The following is a 17948-nucleotide window of genomic DNA, read 5'->3' as shown; positions in this document are numbered from 1 at the left end:
GATTTCTTCAACACATTTCTAAACATATCAGTTTTAATAACTCATTTCTAATAACTGATTTACTTTATCTTTGCCGTGATGGCAGTATAAGATTTGACTAGATATTTTTTATAGAAGCAAGACACTTCTACACAGCTTAAATTGACTTTTAAAGGCTTAACTAGGTTAATTGGGTTAACTAGGCAGGTTAGGGTAATTAGGCAAGTTATTGTATGATGATGGTTTGTTCTGTAGACTATCGAGAAAAATATATAGCTTAAAGAGGCTAATAATTTTAACTTGATGCTGCTTAAAAAATTAAAAACAACTGAGTTATGTGAAAGATGTCATAAAGAAATTAAAAACCAATTATGAAAAGAATTTGATTGGAAAGTAAAAGTTAGGTACTTTAAAACTCTTATTTTAATATCTACATATGTAAAAGGACCATCTGTTGCTTTGTGTTGGAGAAAATGTGGTCAAATTGGAGATCATACCCACATTTTTTGGGACTGTCCTAAGATTCAAGAATTTTGGAAAAATGAAATAGATATTAGATATAGAAATACCCCTCGATCCAGTTATGTGCTTACTGGGAGCACTGCCTAAAGAAATGTTTAATGATTTTATTACTGGTTGCAAAAAATAAATGATAACAGTACATTGGATGGAAGAAAGTTCTCCAAAGGTGGCTCAGTGGATTTAGAGACTTAAACAGGTCTATATAATGGAAAAAAATTACGGCATGCCTACAAATGAAGACTGATATTTTTCTGAAGAGGTGGAAAAGTGTTATGACACATTTATATATGTATATTTAGAGGTTTCTTGACATATTATCACTGTAATTTGATGTAACTACAATGCAACCTTAAGTAACTTGATGTACTAATGTATCCCCTGCAAAGTAATTATGATGGCAATACCTTTTATTTATTTATTTAAAATTATAATTTTTTTATTGATTTTCCTTCTTTATTTTTCTTTCTTTATTTTTGTTATTAATATAATTCCATAATTATTATTTTTGTATTATTTTATGTATCCCCTTGCGTATAAGGGGTAAACTGTTGGGTAAGGGGTTGTTCTGTAAAAAAACATATTGAAAAATCTTAAATAAAATTAAAAAAAAAATTTAAACTGCTTTTATTCTAGCCGAAATAAGACTTTCTTCAGAAGAAAAAATATTATCAGACATACTGTGAAAATTTCCTGAATCTGTTAAACATCATTTGGAAAATATTTAAAAAAGAAAATATGATTATGAAAGTATATATGAAATTGCTAAGAAAGTTTATGATTATCCACAATAGTGAAATTATCAGTATTGCACGGTAAAAAATGTTAGGTTTGACACAATCGAACTGCGTTGGGACAGCATGAATGAATTAGGTTAGCTTGTTAACTTTTACTAATTTAAGTGGATTGAACATAAAGCAAAGTTATCCTCCAAAAAACTGAAGAATTGTATTGTTTTAGCTAATTCTAAATAATTAGTTTGACCAAAAAGCAAAGGTAATCTTTTAAATGTGTGTATGTATATATGTCATATCCGAGATTTTTACAAAAACTTAAATGTATTGATTGATTTTAAAATGGTTTACTGAGGATTTCAGTGCACATATACATTATTTTGTTTTTGTTTTTTCTTCATTAGGAAACTTTTAGGCCCATTTACACTAGTACGTTTTAGTTTTAAAATGGCGTTTTAGAATGAAAACGATCCGCGTCCACACTAGCGTTTTACCCATCATTTCTGAACAACTCTACACCACACCACTGAAAATGCACATCATGTGACCACACACACACACACACACACACTCTCTGGCATGCGCTGCAGCATAGCTACCCAAATGAGAACTGTGCTTGTCGGACTGCTCATCAAGGATCTACCGCTGGATCTAATCTCACTAAATTTAATTCATCTTGTTGTTAATATCTAACAACATATTCCCCGACTTTGGTCTTTTGAATCTATTACTTGTTCTCAGGTAACGTGTTTTGGCCATAGATATATACATTAGAGGTCGCCTGGCCTGTTGTTGTCTATTGGACGGAATGCGTCAATAGTACCGCCATCTTGCTACAGGGTAGCACTCCTTTGAAATGAATGCGGGACCAAGGTACAGTGGAGGACTGTGGCCATCCAAAGCCAGAGATATACACATATACACATATATCTATGATCGGGAGTTTTCCTGGATGTTAGTATGTAATTTTTTTTTTCTAATTACGAAAATTATAATTTTACATCACTTTTCTAGATTGATGGATCAGTGACCGCACGGGCATTCCTGACAAAAAGCTTGTGTTTGTGTGTACAGAAATGTAATTTCCACCCTCCCTGTTAAATTTAATCTAATCATGTCCTGAAACACAGCTCCTCTCTTGCTTTCACTTCTCATACTGACGGAGGGAGCGATTCGTTTGTGATTGAATCCCCCGAACTTCTCTTTCACTAACGTTAGCCGACATAATACAAGTTTCTGGCAGCGCAGCATCTCGTTGTCATATTTCTTTTGCATTGTTTGCTGATTTTATTCAACAAAACTAGCATAAGCCGAGTGTTTAGTGCGAGTTGGAGCTGCTTTGCCTTATGTTGAATGTAGTAAGTGACTGTTATCATCAATAACGTTACCTGATTAGCACAAAAGTTCAGAACATACAAAAACAGAAAAAAACTTAATATTACCTATGAAATGTTCTGCATTTGTGCTTTGTTTTCTTTGTTTGCTCGTTACTACACTCGTAGACAGCACTAAAGTTCCGCATCTTCATGTAATAACACTGTCTTGACTAGTGCGGTTGAATGACATTTGTCCTGGGAGCACTGTACCAATGTGGCGGCGCTATTGACGCATGCTCAGGGTCCCTATGCGATATCTAGTGTATATATCTATGATTTTTAGGGTTGGGCATCTAAGCTATAATGCCGATCTGATGCGCATCTCGATACAAAGAATACGATCCGATATATTAGCGATACATTTGTGACATATTGCGATGCAACACGATACGATTCACACCCATATCACAATACAATGCAATATTTCAGCACTAACTAATTAGATCAAGTTTATGAGATGATGTGAAAGAGGATGCTGTGCCATTGAATGAGTTTGATTATTTATAAACCAAGCAAAACCAAGACTTTTTTTACAAACTGGCTCTTCTCTCAGAGCCAGAGTGTCAGTTTACAGTAGAGGGCCATTTTAGAACATATAGCACATATTATTTAAGTATTTTCAAGATAAACAGAATGTATAAGTGCAATATATATTAAAATATATATATTTGCACTCTTTCAACATAAAGGTTTAGCATTGCACAACAAGAATTGTGATTTAACTTTAACTATGAAAACAAGTTTTACAAAGATATATTTTGCCACTGATTATTCAAAACTTAAGGTGGTGAACTAGCAGTGTTATGCTGCTTTGAAACATCACTGTCACTGTAAACAACAGGCTAATAAAAATATAACAAACCAGCAATCTTCTTGCTCTGAGGTGGTCAAACTACCCACTGTGCCACCCATTATTTTTATCATTATTATTATTAATATTATTATTATTATAATTAAATAAAAGTTAACAGGAGGAGGTTTTTAAAACGTTCTCCGTGACACTAGGCTGAATATCTTTGCAGGTGAACAATGCAATTGCATTCGTTATTGGCGTAGAGCGCACAAAACTGTTGCGCACGGAAAAAAAACTTGCAATGCTTTTCTCACCACTTTTGGAGCTGGTTGAAGCAGTGCGAAAGCCGGGGATGCAGGAACACTGGAAGATGCTTTCACAACAACACCGTGGCGCCGCTTCAAGTGAGATTTCAGATTACTCGTACTGCCCGCGTATTTTACAGATGCGCGGCACATTTTGCAAATTGCATCTGTCCTGTCATGTCGTCCATCCCTAAATCCATAATGTTGCTTGCCATACTTTAGATTTAAAACTCAGTGAGGAATAAAATGTTTGTTTTGCTTCTCGCGCTTGCTGAGGGCGCTCCACTAGCTTCATCCGCACACCTGATACACTAAGTTGTAGTGTGAGTGTACACATCCGCAAATCCGTTGCTAAGGCTTACTTTATGTAGGTCGATTAAATTATGCGCCAAAAACAGGTTGACAACACTTGTTAATAAATAAAAAATACATTCTATATTAAAAATATAAGCTGTATCTCGGAAAAATCGATGCATCTCGCAAAAACCGATGCATCTCGATTTGCTTCCAAAATTTCATTCATCCTCTGCTGCTCAACCGATGCACTCGCATCGTGCACGCGCATGACCGCGTATCGATACATAACGATGAATCTTCCCATCCCTAATGGTTTTGGCTTAGCGCAAAGAACAGTTAATAATTAATGTAACCACATGCATTCTGTATATTGACTGATTGCTTGCCTTTATTTCCTATAATGTATACACTTAATGTACGTTATACTTTTATAATGGCCATTATTGATAATTAAAACTGATAATTGTTTTCATTTTATTGTTAAGAAAGTGAAACAATGTAGCCAGGGTGATGCGAATGCGCTTATAGAGTACGCTGTTCCCTTTGAAGATTTACACGACATGTCCACGGGAGTTTGTTTTCTATATCAAACTTGCAAAGTCTGAACTTACAAGGAGAGGATGCAGGACTGAAATGTTTAGAACGGTAATTATTTGCTTAGAACCGTAAATAGTGTGAATTAGCTTGGAATTGAATATTATTTGGACGTTTGTCTTGCAGATGCATCCTCCAACTACATTCGGCAGCTGGAAACCAAGGTCCGGATTCTAGAGGACAATAACAACAAACTGCTGTCACAAGTAAGTAATAAAAAAAAGCAATCTATGCCTAGGTTTCGGTTCTGTTACAACTTCACTGTTTGATATTTGGGCTTATGAGAGTGGCAGCCAATCTTGAATTCCTGATGGGACAAACTGTGTTAAATGTGGCGCACAGTATCCCCTCCAGCAGGATGAAGGAACAGCTTACCGTCACGCCAGGATTGTGTGGGCATCATGAAGTGTCTGTGTCCTCGATTTAACCTCTCTTGTGGAGAATGAGTGGGTTTTACCATCCAAAAGAGCATTGAACTTCATCTAATTATCCCGAGGCCATCACAATCAGTTTGCCTATATCACAGATGTATTCGCCTGATATTGTAGAGACATCTACAACAAAACACTAGCCATGAACCCATCCAAGCAGAGCAGTGGTACAGCCCACTCTCCGCTACACTTGAATAGGATTGGGTTAGTTCTTTCACCTTAAGCTTGTGTAGGTGGGAATAAAACGTGCCTGTTAAAAGAATTGAAGGTGCAATTAAATGTTCATCTCTTAAAATGAACGTAGCGTGTTGCTGTTTAAAATCTCAATAGGCTTGCAGGTAAAGGATGGTTCACCCAAAGCAAATAGCTTAGAATGACCAAGAGACGACACTCAATAGAACGTTCCATTGCAACAGCAGCGCCCAGCAACAGCCCCGGATTCCGCCATTTGGGAGTGAAAGCAGTCGGCTGTCCATTGGATCTTATTGCTGTCGCGATGGCGAGCAGCTGCTTTGTTTTCTATTTATTTATTTAAAAAGCGCATTAAAGCTGAGATATAACCTGAAAGATGACAATACAGCACTTACCATCACAATCATCAGCACTTTTAATAGTTTATTTTACAGACTTATAATATGCTGTTGTTCTATTAGAGTTTCTATTGGTTGGCTGGTTTTATCTGGTTGACCAGGCTGGTTTTAGAGGGGTTTTGGCCACTTCCAGGCTGGTTTCCAGCCATTTCCAGCCTGGTCTTAGCTGGTCAGACTGGGAGATGACAAGCTAAAACCAGCTTTACTAGCCTAGCCAAGCTGGAAGTCCAGCCAAAACCAGCTTTGTCCAGCTTAAACCAGGCTGGTCAAGCTGGTTTTTGCTGGATTTGGCTGGTCTTTTGCTATTTAAACAGCGTAGCGCAACACCTCAAAACGACTCTTGCACCAAGCTGAAACTACCAAAAGACTACTGCGCCACGCCTTGCGCCACACTGCGCCGGGTGTATGATAGGGCCCATTATGTTTAATCTGTGTTTTAAGCATCTTCACTGTAAGAATAAAACTTTAGCTACAAAAGTCCTTCAGTCAAGAGCAGTGAGGGATTTTCTCCATTTGTTGTTTGACTAATGATAAAAACAGGCAGCAGCAGGAATATTGCGCACTGTCACTTTAAGAATAGTGCGTCTCTGATATAGTTTCTCTTTATCATGTCTTTTGATTCTCAACTTGTTTTGTATACTTGTAAATAAGTATTGCATTATTTACAAACCATTTATTTAAGCATAGTTGGTGGTTTTTCAGATCATTCAGAATGAGTTAGCAAATGATTAATAAAGTAATGAAATTAACATTTATAATTCTTGTTATTCAGGCATGTACCAATAGTTAATTTGTATGTTATTAAATGCTTTATTAACTCAACGTCATCCAGTTTTGAGACCTAATCTAAAGTGAAGACTATTTATGCTTTATAAAGGCCTTATAAATGACTATTGAAGAGTCAGTTAAATTCTAAAAAGGAAAAAAGTACATAAACAACATTATTCATTTCTATTTATTTGAAGAGACACAAATCAAACTGTAACAAATGAAAGGAAAATCTGTGCAACCTGATCTAAAATAAAATTACTGTACATTTTAAACATTGCATCTTGCTATATTGTTAAAATTATTATTTTGTTGTTGTTTTATCCAATTTTGTTGTATTTTGACACTCCTGTTTTTCAACAATGTTTATTATTTATAGTAATTTTGCTTTTTAGATAAGATTGCAAAGATTATTGTTCATTTGATACCAAGTCTTTAAGTATTATTTATAAGGGATTTATAATGCATGAATAGTCCTCACTTTAGATTAGGTCACAAAACTGCATGAAGTTGACTTAATAAAGCATTTGTTAACATACATAGTAACCATTAATATGTGCCTAAATAATAAGATGTATAAACCTTGATTTCAAAAGTTTATTAATCATTTGCTAACTCATTATGAATGATCTTAAAACCTCCAACTACTCTCAAATACAAATGGTTTGTAAATAATGCAATACTTAAATTAGTAATGGAAATCAATTATTAACAAAGGATGAAAGTACAATTATTAAGCACATTATAAATGTGGTTGTAAGTCAAGAATACAGCATTTGTAGCTACAGTTATAAACTGCTTACTAACATTTATTAATGTAGACTTAATGCTTTACAAATAATGAATTTACTAGATGCTAATGCCTAATAAATGGTTCAAAGTGTGTAGTTATTATGAAGTGTTACCGAATATCCTTTAGCATTTCACATTTTGTGTTCCAGCAAAGAAAGTATAGTGGTCCAAAAATGTTCAGTTCATTGGGTGATTTATTCCTTTACAATGTAGTGAGACTGAAAACACTGTGTGGGCTCTGGAAATACTGACACAAAGAAGTTCCAATGAAGGCCTTTGTAGGTAGCCTTTAACACGATATTCACAGAAGCAAATCCAAAAGTGCTGCCAGGGCTGTCGGCTTGAAAGAAAAAGTCCTTGGATCTGCAATAATTCTCGCTTTTAATCATATATCCTCATTACGTTTTCATCGCCAGCCCCCCTCCATCTCGCAGTGGATGTGGGTGTAGCAGACGGCGATGCGCTTAAATTGTTGCGCCTTTCCGAGGCAAAGCTCTTTCTCCGAACATGTGGAACAGAGTGCTTTGAATGTCTGAAAGCATTTTTTATCCCCAGGTTGGAAAGCACTTTGTAAGGCTATGATTAAAATGCAAGAGAGTTGCTTTCTCCCTCTGGTCAAATAAGAGAATACGTGCTGCTGTCCTCTGAGAAGGACTGAATTCACTTGAAGCGTGATTAATTCAGAGGAGAGCTCAATCCTTCAGAGAACGCTGTCCTGAGCGCACATAAACTGAGCTGAACTCTTGATTTCCCAGGATACCTACATTAAGCTTTCTCTACAAGCCCTTTCAACTGTTGTCATCGATGACACTTTTTTAACCTCTTTTACACCTGCGTGACTCCGAGATTAAAAGGTCTGTTTTCATGAAAAGGTCCAGCAAGTATTTATTTTGCAGACATTCATGTCCTGTCTCCTTATAGAATCTGGTCGATTATAAAACAATATATTTCTGTGGTTATTGTGAGGAGCACCTGCAGTTACTCTGTCTGGACACCTGCGTGAATTTGAGGATAACAGACTGTGTTGATCCAGTATCATTCATTCATTTTCTTGTCTGCTTAGTCCCTTTATTAATCTGGGGTCGCCACAGCGGAATGAATCGCCAACTTATCCAGCAAGTTTTTACGCAGCGGATGCCCTTCCAGCCGCAACCCATCTCTGGGAACATCCACACACACATTAACACACACACACATACACTGCGGACAATTTAGCCTACCCAATTCACCTGTACCGCATGTCTTTGGACTGTGGGGGAAACTGGAGCACTTGGAGGAAACCCACGCGAAGGCAGGGAGAACATGCAAACTCCACACAGAAACGCCAACTGAGCCAAGGTTCGACCCAGCGACCTTCTTGCTGTGAGGCAACAGCACTACCTACTGCGCCACCGCCTCGCCCTGATCCAGTATCACCAATTAGATAATCATTAGGAAAATAGACTTGGGAACTTGAAGTCAGAATTATTAGCCCCCCTTTCTTTTTTAAATATTTCTCAAATGATGTTTTACAGAGAAAGGAAATTTTCACAGGATGTCTGATAAAATTTTTTCTTCTTGAGAAAGTCTTATTTGTTTTATTTCGGCTAGAATAAAAGCAGTTTTTAATTTTTTAAACACCATTTTAAGGACAAAATTATTAGCCCCTTTAAGCTATTTTTTTCCGACAGTGTACAGAACAAACCACTGTTATACAATAACTTGCCTAATTACCCTAAACTGCCTAGTTAAACCTTTAAATGACACTTTAAGCTGCATAGAAGTGTCTTGAAAAATATCTACTCATATTATTTACTGTCATCATGGCAAAGATAAAATAAATAATTTATTAAAAATGAATTATTAAAACATTATGTTTAGAAATGTGTTGAAAAAAATCTGCTCTGTTAAACAGAAATTGGGGAAAAAATAAACAGGGGGGCTAATAATTCTGACTTCAACTGTAGGTGTTTTGAAATTTTTCCTTTATTGTAATTTTATGCGTGACAAATGTGTTTAAATATACCAAATTATGTATTTAAATTAGTTTCCCACCGAATTAAAACAAACTGTATCCATTCCAAACGGTACTGTATTTTACTCATGTGTCTAAATATAAGCGTGGTCCTCAGATGACAGGTTATGTTGAAGGACATTCATTGTTGCTGTCCAAACACTGTGGTTGAACACATAAACACTGGTTTTGCAGTTTGAAAAGAAAAGTACATAAGATTCCTTAAGCCATTAGATCTCAAACTGGATTCCTGTAGGGCCACAGCACTGCACAGTTTTGTCCTATAATAAAACACACCAAAAACACACCAACTACTCAAAGCCTTCAAGGTTAAAGGAAACTATTAAGTAACCTAGCTGAAAAATCCAGCTTAAACCAGCCAAGGCTTGTTGGCTGGTTTTAGCTGGTTGACCAGCCTGGTTTTAGAGGGGTTTTGGCCATTTCCAGGCTGGTTTCCAGCCATTTCCGGCCTGGTCTAATCTGGAAAATGACCAGCTAAAACATCTTGACCAGCCTGGTTTAAGCTGGACATAGTTGGTTTTGGCTGGGCTCCCAGTCTTGCTGGTCATCTACCAGCCTGACCAGCTAAGACCTGGCTGGAAATGGTTGAAAACCAGCCTGGAAGTAGCCAAAGTGAAACTCTTTGAATAGGTAACCAATAAACAAACTGTGTGAAAATGTATGTGTTTAATTGGTTTGTAAATGTCTCTTGTGTCCTCTAGCCCTGTAGCCGCTACAGCTTATCAAAGCTGTCCATGAAGGTAACTTTATCACACTTTTACTAAGTGGTGTTGGACTCTGTTTCTTCTAAGCTCTTATCTGGCTTGTTTCTTACGGTGTTTCTCTATTCACATTCTTTGTGACTTAAAGGCTGGTGTGCAAAATGGCATGCTAGGCTAAGTGCTTGTGCTAACATGCTACTGTGCTCGGGGGCTTTGGCGCATGAGCTCATATGCTTGTCCCTCTGTGTCGAAACATCTTTCCGATCTTATCTTTTATTTAAACAGCACAGGTAGTGCAGCGTCAATTTTTCATGTCTAACAAACTAAGAGATGTAAAGATGAATGTGAAGGGATCTGAATTTTTAACGAATAGACTCATATATCTATCTTAAGCACTGTCTCATAAAATGCACCACTCTGTGTTTTAGCACTGTTTGAATACAGTTGAATTGCATTATATAAGAAATGGTAAATCTATTGGGTTGTCTGAATGCTATGTCTGTTTTAAAGCAACCCTATAATTACTGCCAGACCTTGGGAATTCACATAAAAACATTTCTGTGTACAGAAAGAAACAACATTAAACAAAATGTTGGACATTTTGTAGAACAAGTTACAGTGTTTGTCAATAATTTACTGCTGGGGTGAAGTTGTTAGACAAGAATAGGAATGAACTTTGTCGTAAAGCACTATTGCAAAAATATAAAAGCTTACTAAGGCCCAATCCCAATTCTATTTTTGTACCCCTTCCCCTTGGCCCCTTAAAACCGAGGGTGAAAGGGAAGGGCTTTAAAATTTAGCCCTGAGAATTGGGACAGCACTACAGCACCTGCACGAGTTGTCATATGTCATCGTGATCTCTTGCTTCATATGAGATCAGACGATCACGACTGCTGTAGTTATTCCAGTTGTGTTGTTTTTTGGTGTTTATCTTCAGGAGATCACTGAAGGCATTTATTATGTTATCATAATAATATAATGTCGCAATAAGATCATAACTATACTGTGCATTTACACCGTAGCCATATTCATCAACACCAAAAACGATATTAACTTAGCAGACACTGTAAAAAGCCCATTCCCAGCCACTAGACTTTTCTGACAGGGTATTCCAGTGTCAACGAGTGTCAGAATGTTGTGGAACTGCTATACAGGAGTTATGATTATGGATTATAGATCGCAAAATTTAGCGGGTTTTATTTCAGCATTTTTTTTTTACATGACTGTAAAACATGAACGCAGTTATGAATATATTAAAACATGTGCTTCTCTGTTGTTAAAATTCATAGTAATGACACTTATGGCTGGTGTATTCTGGGAAATTTTCTTACTCCTTTGTTTTCGAATGTGGTCATGGAAAATCTTAATTCGAAGGTCTATTCACCCCTTCCCCTTACCCCCTAAGTCTTTCAGCTAAAGAGAATTGGGACACCCCTACCCCTTCACGGGAACGCACAAAACGATGAATATAAAACGGTAAGGGGAAGGGCTAAAGGGTAGAATTGTGCCTTAAAGTCTATCGTGACCACATTAATTGATGCAACTCAAACCTACACTGTAAACAAATAATGGTTGCCTTAAATTTTTAAGCTGAATCATATTAACCTTATGAGTCCATTGAACTTATGTCGCGCTAAACAGCTTACTTAACTTATAAAATTTAAGTTAGAACATGATTAACTTTAATAAGTTACAATGACCTAAAAAGTCCTGTCGTACATGCTTAACTTAATCCTTTTACGACTTAAGCACAGGTCTTTGTGTTCATCCGTTTTACTAATTACTGCATGATGTTGTCAAAGCAACTATTCACCCAGGTAAGGAATTTTGGCCCTTTGAATAGGCTGCATTCCAGCAGTGCAGGTATTTCAGAGGCTGAACCCATTTCTGTTATCACTGACAAAACCTAATGTCATTCTACAGGAATTTTGACACTCCCTCGGGGCGATTGAATCGGCTTAAAAGAACAAAATAACAAGGTTTTTTTTACGGAATGTATTGCAAATAGAAGGATTAAAGCTGTGCTGTTTATAATCCAACACAAAAAAAATACTAGTCATGTATATCAAAAATTATATAGTTATTGAACTATACTATAGTTAAGTAATTGATTTAATCTGTTGTGTTAATTATATAGTTGTTGTGATTGTACTACAACTAATGTAAAGAAGTTACACTAATTTTTGTACAACTATTCATGGTATATTATACTTCAATACATCACATTTTATTTTAGTGAATACAACCAGTTAAATTCCGCCCGGGCCAGTGACGTCATCGACTTTCGCTTTAAGATTTAAAGGGCTAGCATTGCACCAGACCCCCGTAAGTGGTTTCGTTTGAAAGTGTAGAATGTATGTTTTATGCACATATGCATCACTTTGGTTTTAATTCCACTGTACAAAAGTTATTTACTCTTAAATACACAGTAATTTGGATACCCGAGCTGGGTATTGTTCATTTTCATATTTCTCATATGGTTCATATATGACACATGTACAAGTTATAGCTCAAATAAAAGCTCTTGCCGGTGCTCATATGGTTCTAGCATTCTTTTTACTGAATTATATTCACATATCAAACTGTTGTCGAATGAATCGCAGTGTTTCCATGGCGCAGAAGTGAAAACAATACATTTATGATCAATAAGCAGCCCCAGATAGCACAGACAGCTGTCATCTCTTACCTTATGCTGTGTGCTTCAGGGCCATTTCTCCTCAGTTTTTGAGATGATGTGCATAAGCAATCCTTTTATATGTCTGACGTGGTCCAAACACAGTGAATTATGTTTGATCAAACAAAAGAATAGTGAAATATGAAAACAATGATCGATCCCTGTGGCTTATGTAGCACCTCTCATTAGTTGGAATACAATAACTTTCGCATAGATTATGGTAGAGACATTTTTCTTTTTTCCTATGACTACAGACATGTGCAGGAACCACCAAAATTAACCCTAGACCACACAGAACCTAAAAGGTACACTATCAAATTTGAGTTTATAAAAAAAAAATACAAAAGCGCCTCTTTTTTAGGTGTTTATTATAACACAGTCAACATATACAGTTATTTTAAACGCTTTCAATAGTGTTTTATGAAAATTCAAAGGGTTTTCTTTAAAATGATACCAAATTTTTGCATTTACACCTCTGCATGTGGATTTGGTAAGCTTTTATATTTGGGTAGGCAAAATGCAGGCGGAAATCCCAAAATAAAAGCAGAGTTTAACTGGTTAAGTATACTACATTCATTGTATCGTAAATACTTTTTTTCATGTGGGATTACATTGTGTAAATGTAAACATAACTTAAAAATTGTACCGTGCAGCTTGTACAACGAATACGAATTTGCAGAGTTCAGACTGAATGATTTTAGCTCCGATTTTGACTCGTTCTGTCAGGTTTTAAGAAATCACCATCAAATGCCTGAAATCACAGGCAAATCGATGCTCAGTTACTCGCGGGGGCATGGCGCGACTGTTCAGACTAACACAAGGAGTCATCATGGTGTTATTTTGTTTCTTTTAATGACAGCAGTAAATGACTGAACTATTATTTGATCTGTACAAGCGTTAAGCTAACAATTTTACATTTATTTTTATATCTTTTTTTATCCATGAAGTGTGCAGCTTTTGTCACTGCAGTGTATTTTTCTGGGCTGGGAGATAGATATTGATATAAGTATACTTAATAAAGTAAACTTTTATACTTGACCTTTACTTAAGTATACTGTACTTCTTTTTCCTAAAGGGGTATTTGCTGACTTAATTACTAAGATCTGTACAGCCAGGGAGAGTATAGTCTCTCTGACAGCCAAGTTTGGTCAAAGCTACACCATTAATACCAATGTTTCTCAACCACGTTCTTGGAGGACCACCAGCACTGCATGATCTGGATGTCTCCTTTGTCTGTCACATCCATTACAGGTCTTTCTGTGCCAATGGGCTGATGATATGAATCAGGTGTGTTTGGTTAAGGAGACAATGTGCAGAGCTGGGGGTCCTCCAGGAACGTGGTTGAGAAATACTGATGCATTGACAGCAAATACCTCTTCCCGTTCAGATTTAGCAAATCAGAAGCATAGGAACAAATTAAATGTTAAATCTGTTGGTCTTTGCCAAATGGACCCCATACTAAGCTTTTAGGGGATGGATTTGAAATCAATCAAAAGGAGGATGGGATATGATGTAATCTGATGAGCTTTCTTTAACACCTGAATTTCATATTTGACTGAGAGCCAAGCCTTCTTGTCTGACATTAGTGAACGGTCATAAACACACTCCTAAACCATGTGGAAAGCCTTCCCAGAAAATCTGAAGCTGTTATATCTGCAAAGGGTGAGCCAACATATTAAACACTACGGATTAAAATTGGGATGACATTAAACTTCATGTACATGTAAAGACAGATGTCCCAAAACTTTTGTAAATATAGTTTATCTTAAGCATCCTCCACCAAACACTCATTTTCTGGTAAGGTAAATCAACATTCTTTATCAAATAAAAAATACTATATAACATGCGTACTAACAAAAATTATTCTTGTCTGTACAAGTACACCAGCCTTGTATCAAGGTGTCCTAAATACCATGGATGGTTATCGGGTGATACAGTATGTTTAGGTTTGCGGCGTGCTTATATGAAGTTCACATCTTCCTTGAAGCCACCCAAAAACACAATTTCTCTCCTGGAAGAGAGTGACGTGGTTATTTATAGGTCTTTCCTACAGTGATCACATGCATTCAGAAAACAATAGGCAGTCATTGAACATGTTTTAAGGATCACTGGTGGTTGGAGATGCTGGCAGCTGCAGCCTGTGGGGGTCTCCATTATAGCAGCATGAAGAGATTCTGAACAAGAATACCTAGAGAAGAAAGAAATAAGGCAGGAACCTGTGTGAGTTTGCTGTAGTAATGCTGTTACACAGGAAAACTTGGAAATACAGATCTGCGCAGGACTTCATTTCTAAAATTCGCGTCAGGTTTTAGTCTGAACCCGACCGCTCCTGCTTATATTCAGCATTTGATGTCCTGCTGCCTGACCTTTTGGGAAACAGAGGCCACGTGAATGGTTTGTGAGCACAATTAAGTGCACACAGCATGCCATATCATCTGGTAATTGTAGGAAATAATTCCAAAAGGCATCTGACTGTGTAAAGCCACAAAAAACAAAACGAAATTATGAAGAACGTGTCGACATCAGCGGCTAATCTGCCGGAGTCAGCTGAGGTGAAGTGACCAGCGAGACTTAGCTGTCACTCAAGTGGCCACGCCCTTAATTATGCAGACTTAATATAACCTAATATAAAGGAAACAGATGAGTTATAAAAAAATTCACCCTCCTCACAGTTGTCATGAAGGGTAATATTAGCTATATGCACCAAATCGTTCTATGTAGCAGGCTGTAAACACCCTTTTTTCTGTTGTATACACTGTAAAAAGTGAAAACTTAAACAAATTACTTCGACTTGTTACAATTAAATGAATTAAGTTTAACAAACTTAATTCATAACAGTTTTCAGTAAAAAATGTAATGAGTTATTTTAGGTGTAACGGGTTTTAGTCATTTATTTTAGAAAACAAGAATGGAACAGTACATACAGTACAGTACAAATCATTCAATGCAATATTGTAAATATAATAATAATAGTAAACAGTACTTTTATTAAAGTAAAAATAATTCCCTTCCCTTCTTAATATAAAAATAGTACTTTAATGTGTTGTGGCAAATACAAGTATTTCTTATTATTGATAGTGAACAATACTTATGCTTGCCATAAATAACTTACTACACCTTAAACAAATAACTTAATTTATTACTGAAAACTGTTATAAATTAAGTTTGTCTAACTTCATTTAATTGTAACAAGTCAAAGTAATTTGTTTAAGTTTCCACTTTTTACAGTGTAGTTGGCCATTCTAACAGTGGGCTCAATTGAAATCCACTCCGTTTGGAGCCAGGACTAGCGGAATTTCGATGAATTGCAGTTTCAGTTACTTCCGTAAATGGTAAGAGCGGGAGGTTGCCGCTTGTTTTTGACCCAAGATGTTGCGGATATTATTTGAGTGAATGGGAAAAAGCCTTAGGGCTCTATTTTGACGGTCCATGCGCAGAGCGCAAAACGCAGGGCGCAAACGCTTTCAGGGCGTGTCAGGACGCGTTTTTGCTAATTTAAGGACGGGAAATCTGCCTTGCGGCGTGGCACATGGTCTAAAAGGGTTGAGTTTATTTTCTTAATGAGTTATAGGTGTGTTTTGAGAATAAACCAATTAGAGTCTCATCTCCCATTCCCTTTAAGAGCCAGCTGCGTCGCGCCAAGAGCGCATTCGCTATTTACAGGACGCAAAGTAAGTCTAAGTGGAAAAAATGAGCATTTCACAAGCAAACAGTTAACAGTTCACAGTTTTTTAACATAAAACTGTTAAACAGAGCATCTACTGCGTGAGAATGAGAGATAATGGATCACTTTCACTTTCGCTCTTGGATAGGGAAACCTTTACACACAGACATCAATTAGCCTATAAATAATTAATTTCATTTGTTAAGCGCAAAGATTTGTTTCAAAACTATTTCTAAATTCAGTTCTAATTTCCAGCAAACGAATAAATTAACAATAATGACCAAGTGTGGTCAAAATACTGAGTTATTTCCAAATACACCTGCCATGCCCCATATGGTCTAAAACCTGACAGGTGGGCAAATCTAAGCTTGTTTTTAATAAAACAAACATAAATGTGGATATAATAAATAATACTGCTAATAATTATAACATTATACAAAAGCAAATTGTTATGAATGAACTGAAAAAGCCTCCCGAGATGAAGACATAAAAGCAGTGATTTTTCATATTTATGTAGGCTAGAAAATAATATGTTTTGTAATATTTTAATCATTTATATTTATATCCTATATCTATTTTTATTATATCCTATATATATATATATCCTTAATATTTAAATTTTTTCATATGTAAAGATATTTGCCTATTGCTCTCTTGTGTGTATTAAGCAGTGCGTAAGCGAGGCGCAACTCTGCGCTGGAGTTTAGACCGGGTTAGTTTTGGTCTAATGAAAAATCTATTATAGTTTCTCAAAATAGCAACGCGCCAGCGGACCGCCTTAGAACGCCTTCCTTTTTAGACCAGAACGCCTATGGGCGCAAAAATGAGCGCTAATGCATTTGCTATTTAAACAGCGTAGCGCAACGCCTAAAAACGACTCTTGCGCCAAGCTGAAACTACCAAAAGACCATTGCGCCGCGTCTTGCGCCACACTGCGCCGGGTGTATGATAGGGCCCTCTATCTCTAAATAGGTTTTTCAAGGATATGTATCAAAAGCTACTCAATAATTATTTAACATTTTTTAAAATAGTGAATTGCCAAGAGCTAGCCAGTTGTGAATAAACAGGTGATTTTTTTACTCTCTTTTGACTGAAGCATGGATTCTCAGTTTCTCTCTGTGATGTTTCCTTAAACTGGCTTTGATTTCTTACGACAACTTTATTTCACTAACTTTTTGTTGATTAATTTAATGTATTGAGTTATAATGTGTCTCTCTCTCTCCCTCTTGTGTCATTGAACAGTATAATCCAGGAGACCTGCGCGCCCTGCGGAAGGGCATGACCCTCTACCACTCAGAATCACAGCTGTCTTCCCTCCCGCAGAGACAGGAAGCCCTGCTGAATGTGAGTGATCTCCTCCAGTGAATGCCACCATTGTTCATGTCTGTTTGATAGTTACTTTATTTCATTCCTGTTCAGTGTTCATTCCAGCAAATGTAAAGGAGTTCTTTCGCATATGGGGAACTACAATATATAATGTTTGTAAAGGTGTTTTTTTTTCCAATAGTTCACTTTATGTATGAACATAAATATACGTCACTCCTAAACGTAGCTTATATAATTTGTGTGTTTCCCCCACAGTCCAAAGACATGCGGTACAGGTGAATTAGGTAGGCTAAATTGTCTATAATGTGTGAGTGAGTGTTTGTGGATGTTTCCCAGAGATGGGTTGCGGCTGGAAGGGCATCCGCTGCGTAAAAACAAGCTGGATAAGTTG

At 36.6% G+C, this 17948-nt stretch overlaps 1 protein-coding gene across 3 annotated transcripts in view; it reads left to right on the top strand.

Moving 5' to 3' along the window:
- Positions 1-17948, top strand: part of ccdc85cb (coiled-coil domain containing 85C, b) — a 73234-nt gene that overhangs the window by 41388 nt on the left and 13898 nt on the right. Inside the window, 3 exon segments of one of the 3 annotated variants that reach the window (NM_001002628.1) lie at positions 4724-4803; positions 9894-9932; positions 17474-17575. In NM_001002628.1, the coding sequence (NP_001002628.1) occupies positions 4724-4803; positions 9894-9932; positions 17474-17575 (221 nt within the window). 3 annotated transcript variants of the gene reach the window in all.

This window comes from Danio rerio, chromosome 20, assembly GCF_049306965.1.
Source record: "Danio rerio strain Tuebingen ecotype United States chromosome 20, GRCz12tu, whole genome shotgun sequence".
Lineage (NCBI taxonomy): Eukaryota > Metazoa > Chordata > Actinopteri > Cypriniformes > Danionidae > Danio > Danio rerio.
Note: the sequence above shows the minus strand (reverse complement) of the source record. Positions and strands in the feature narration are given on the sequence as shown.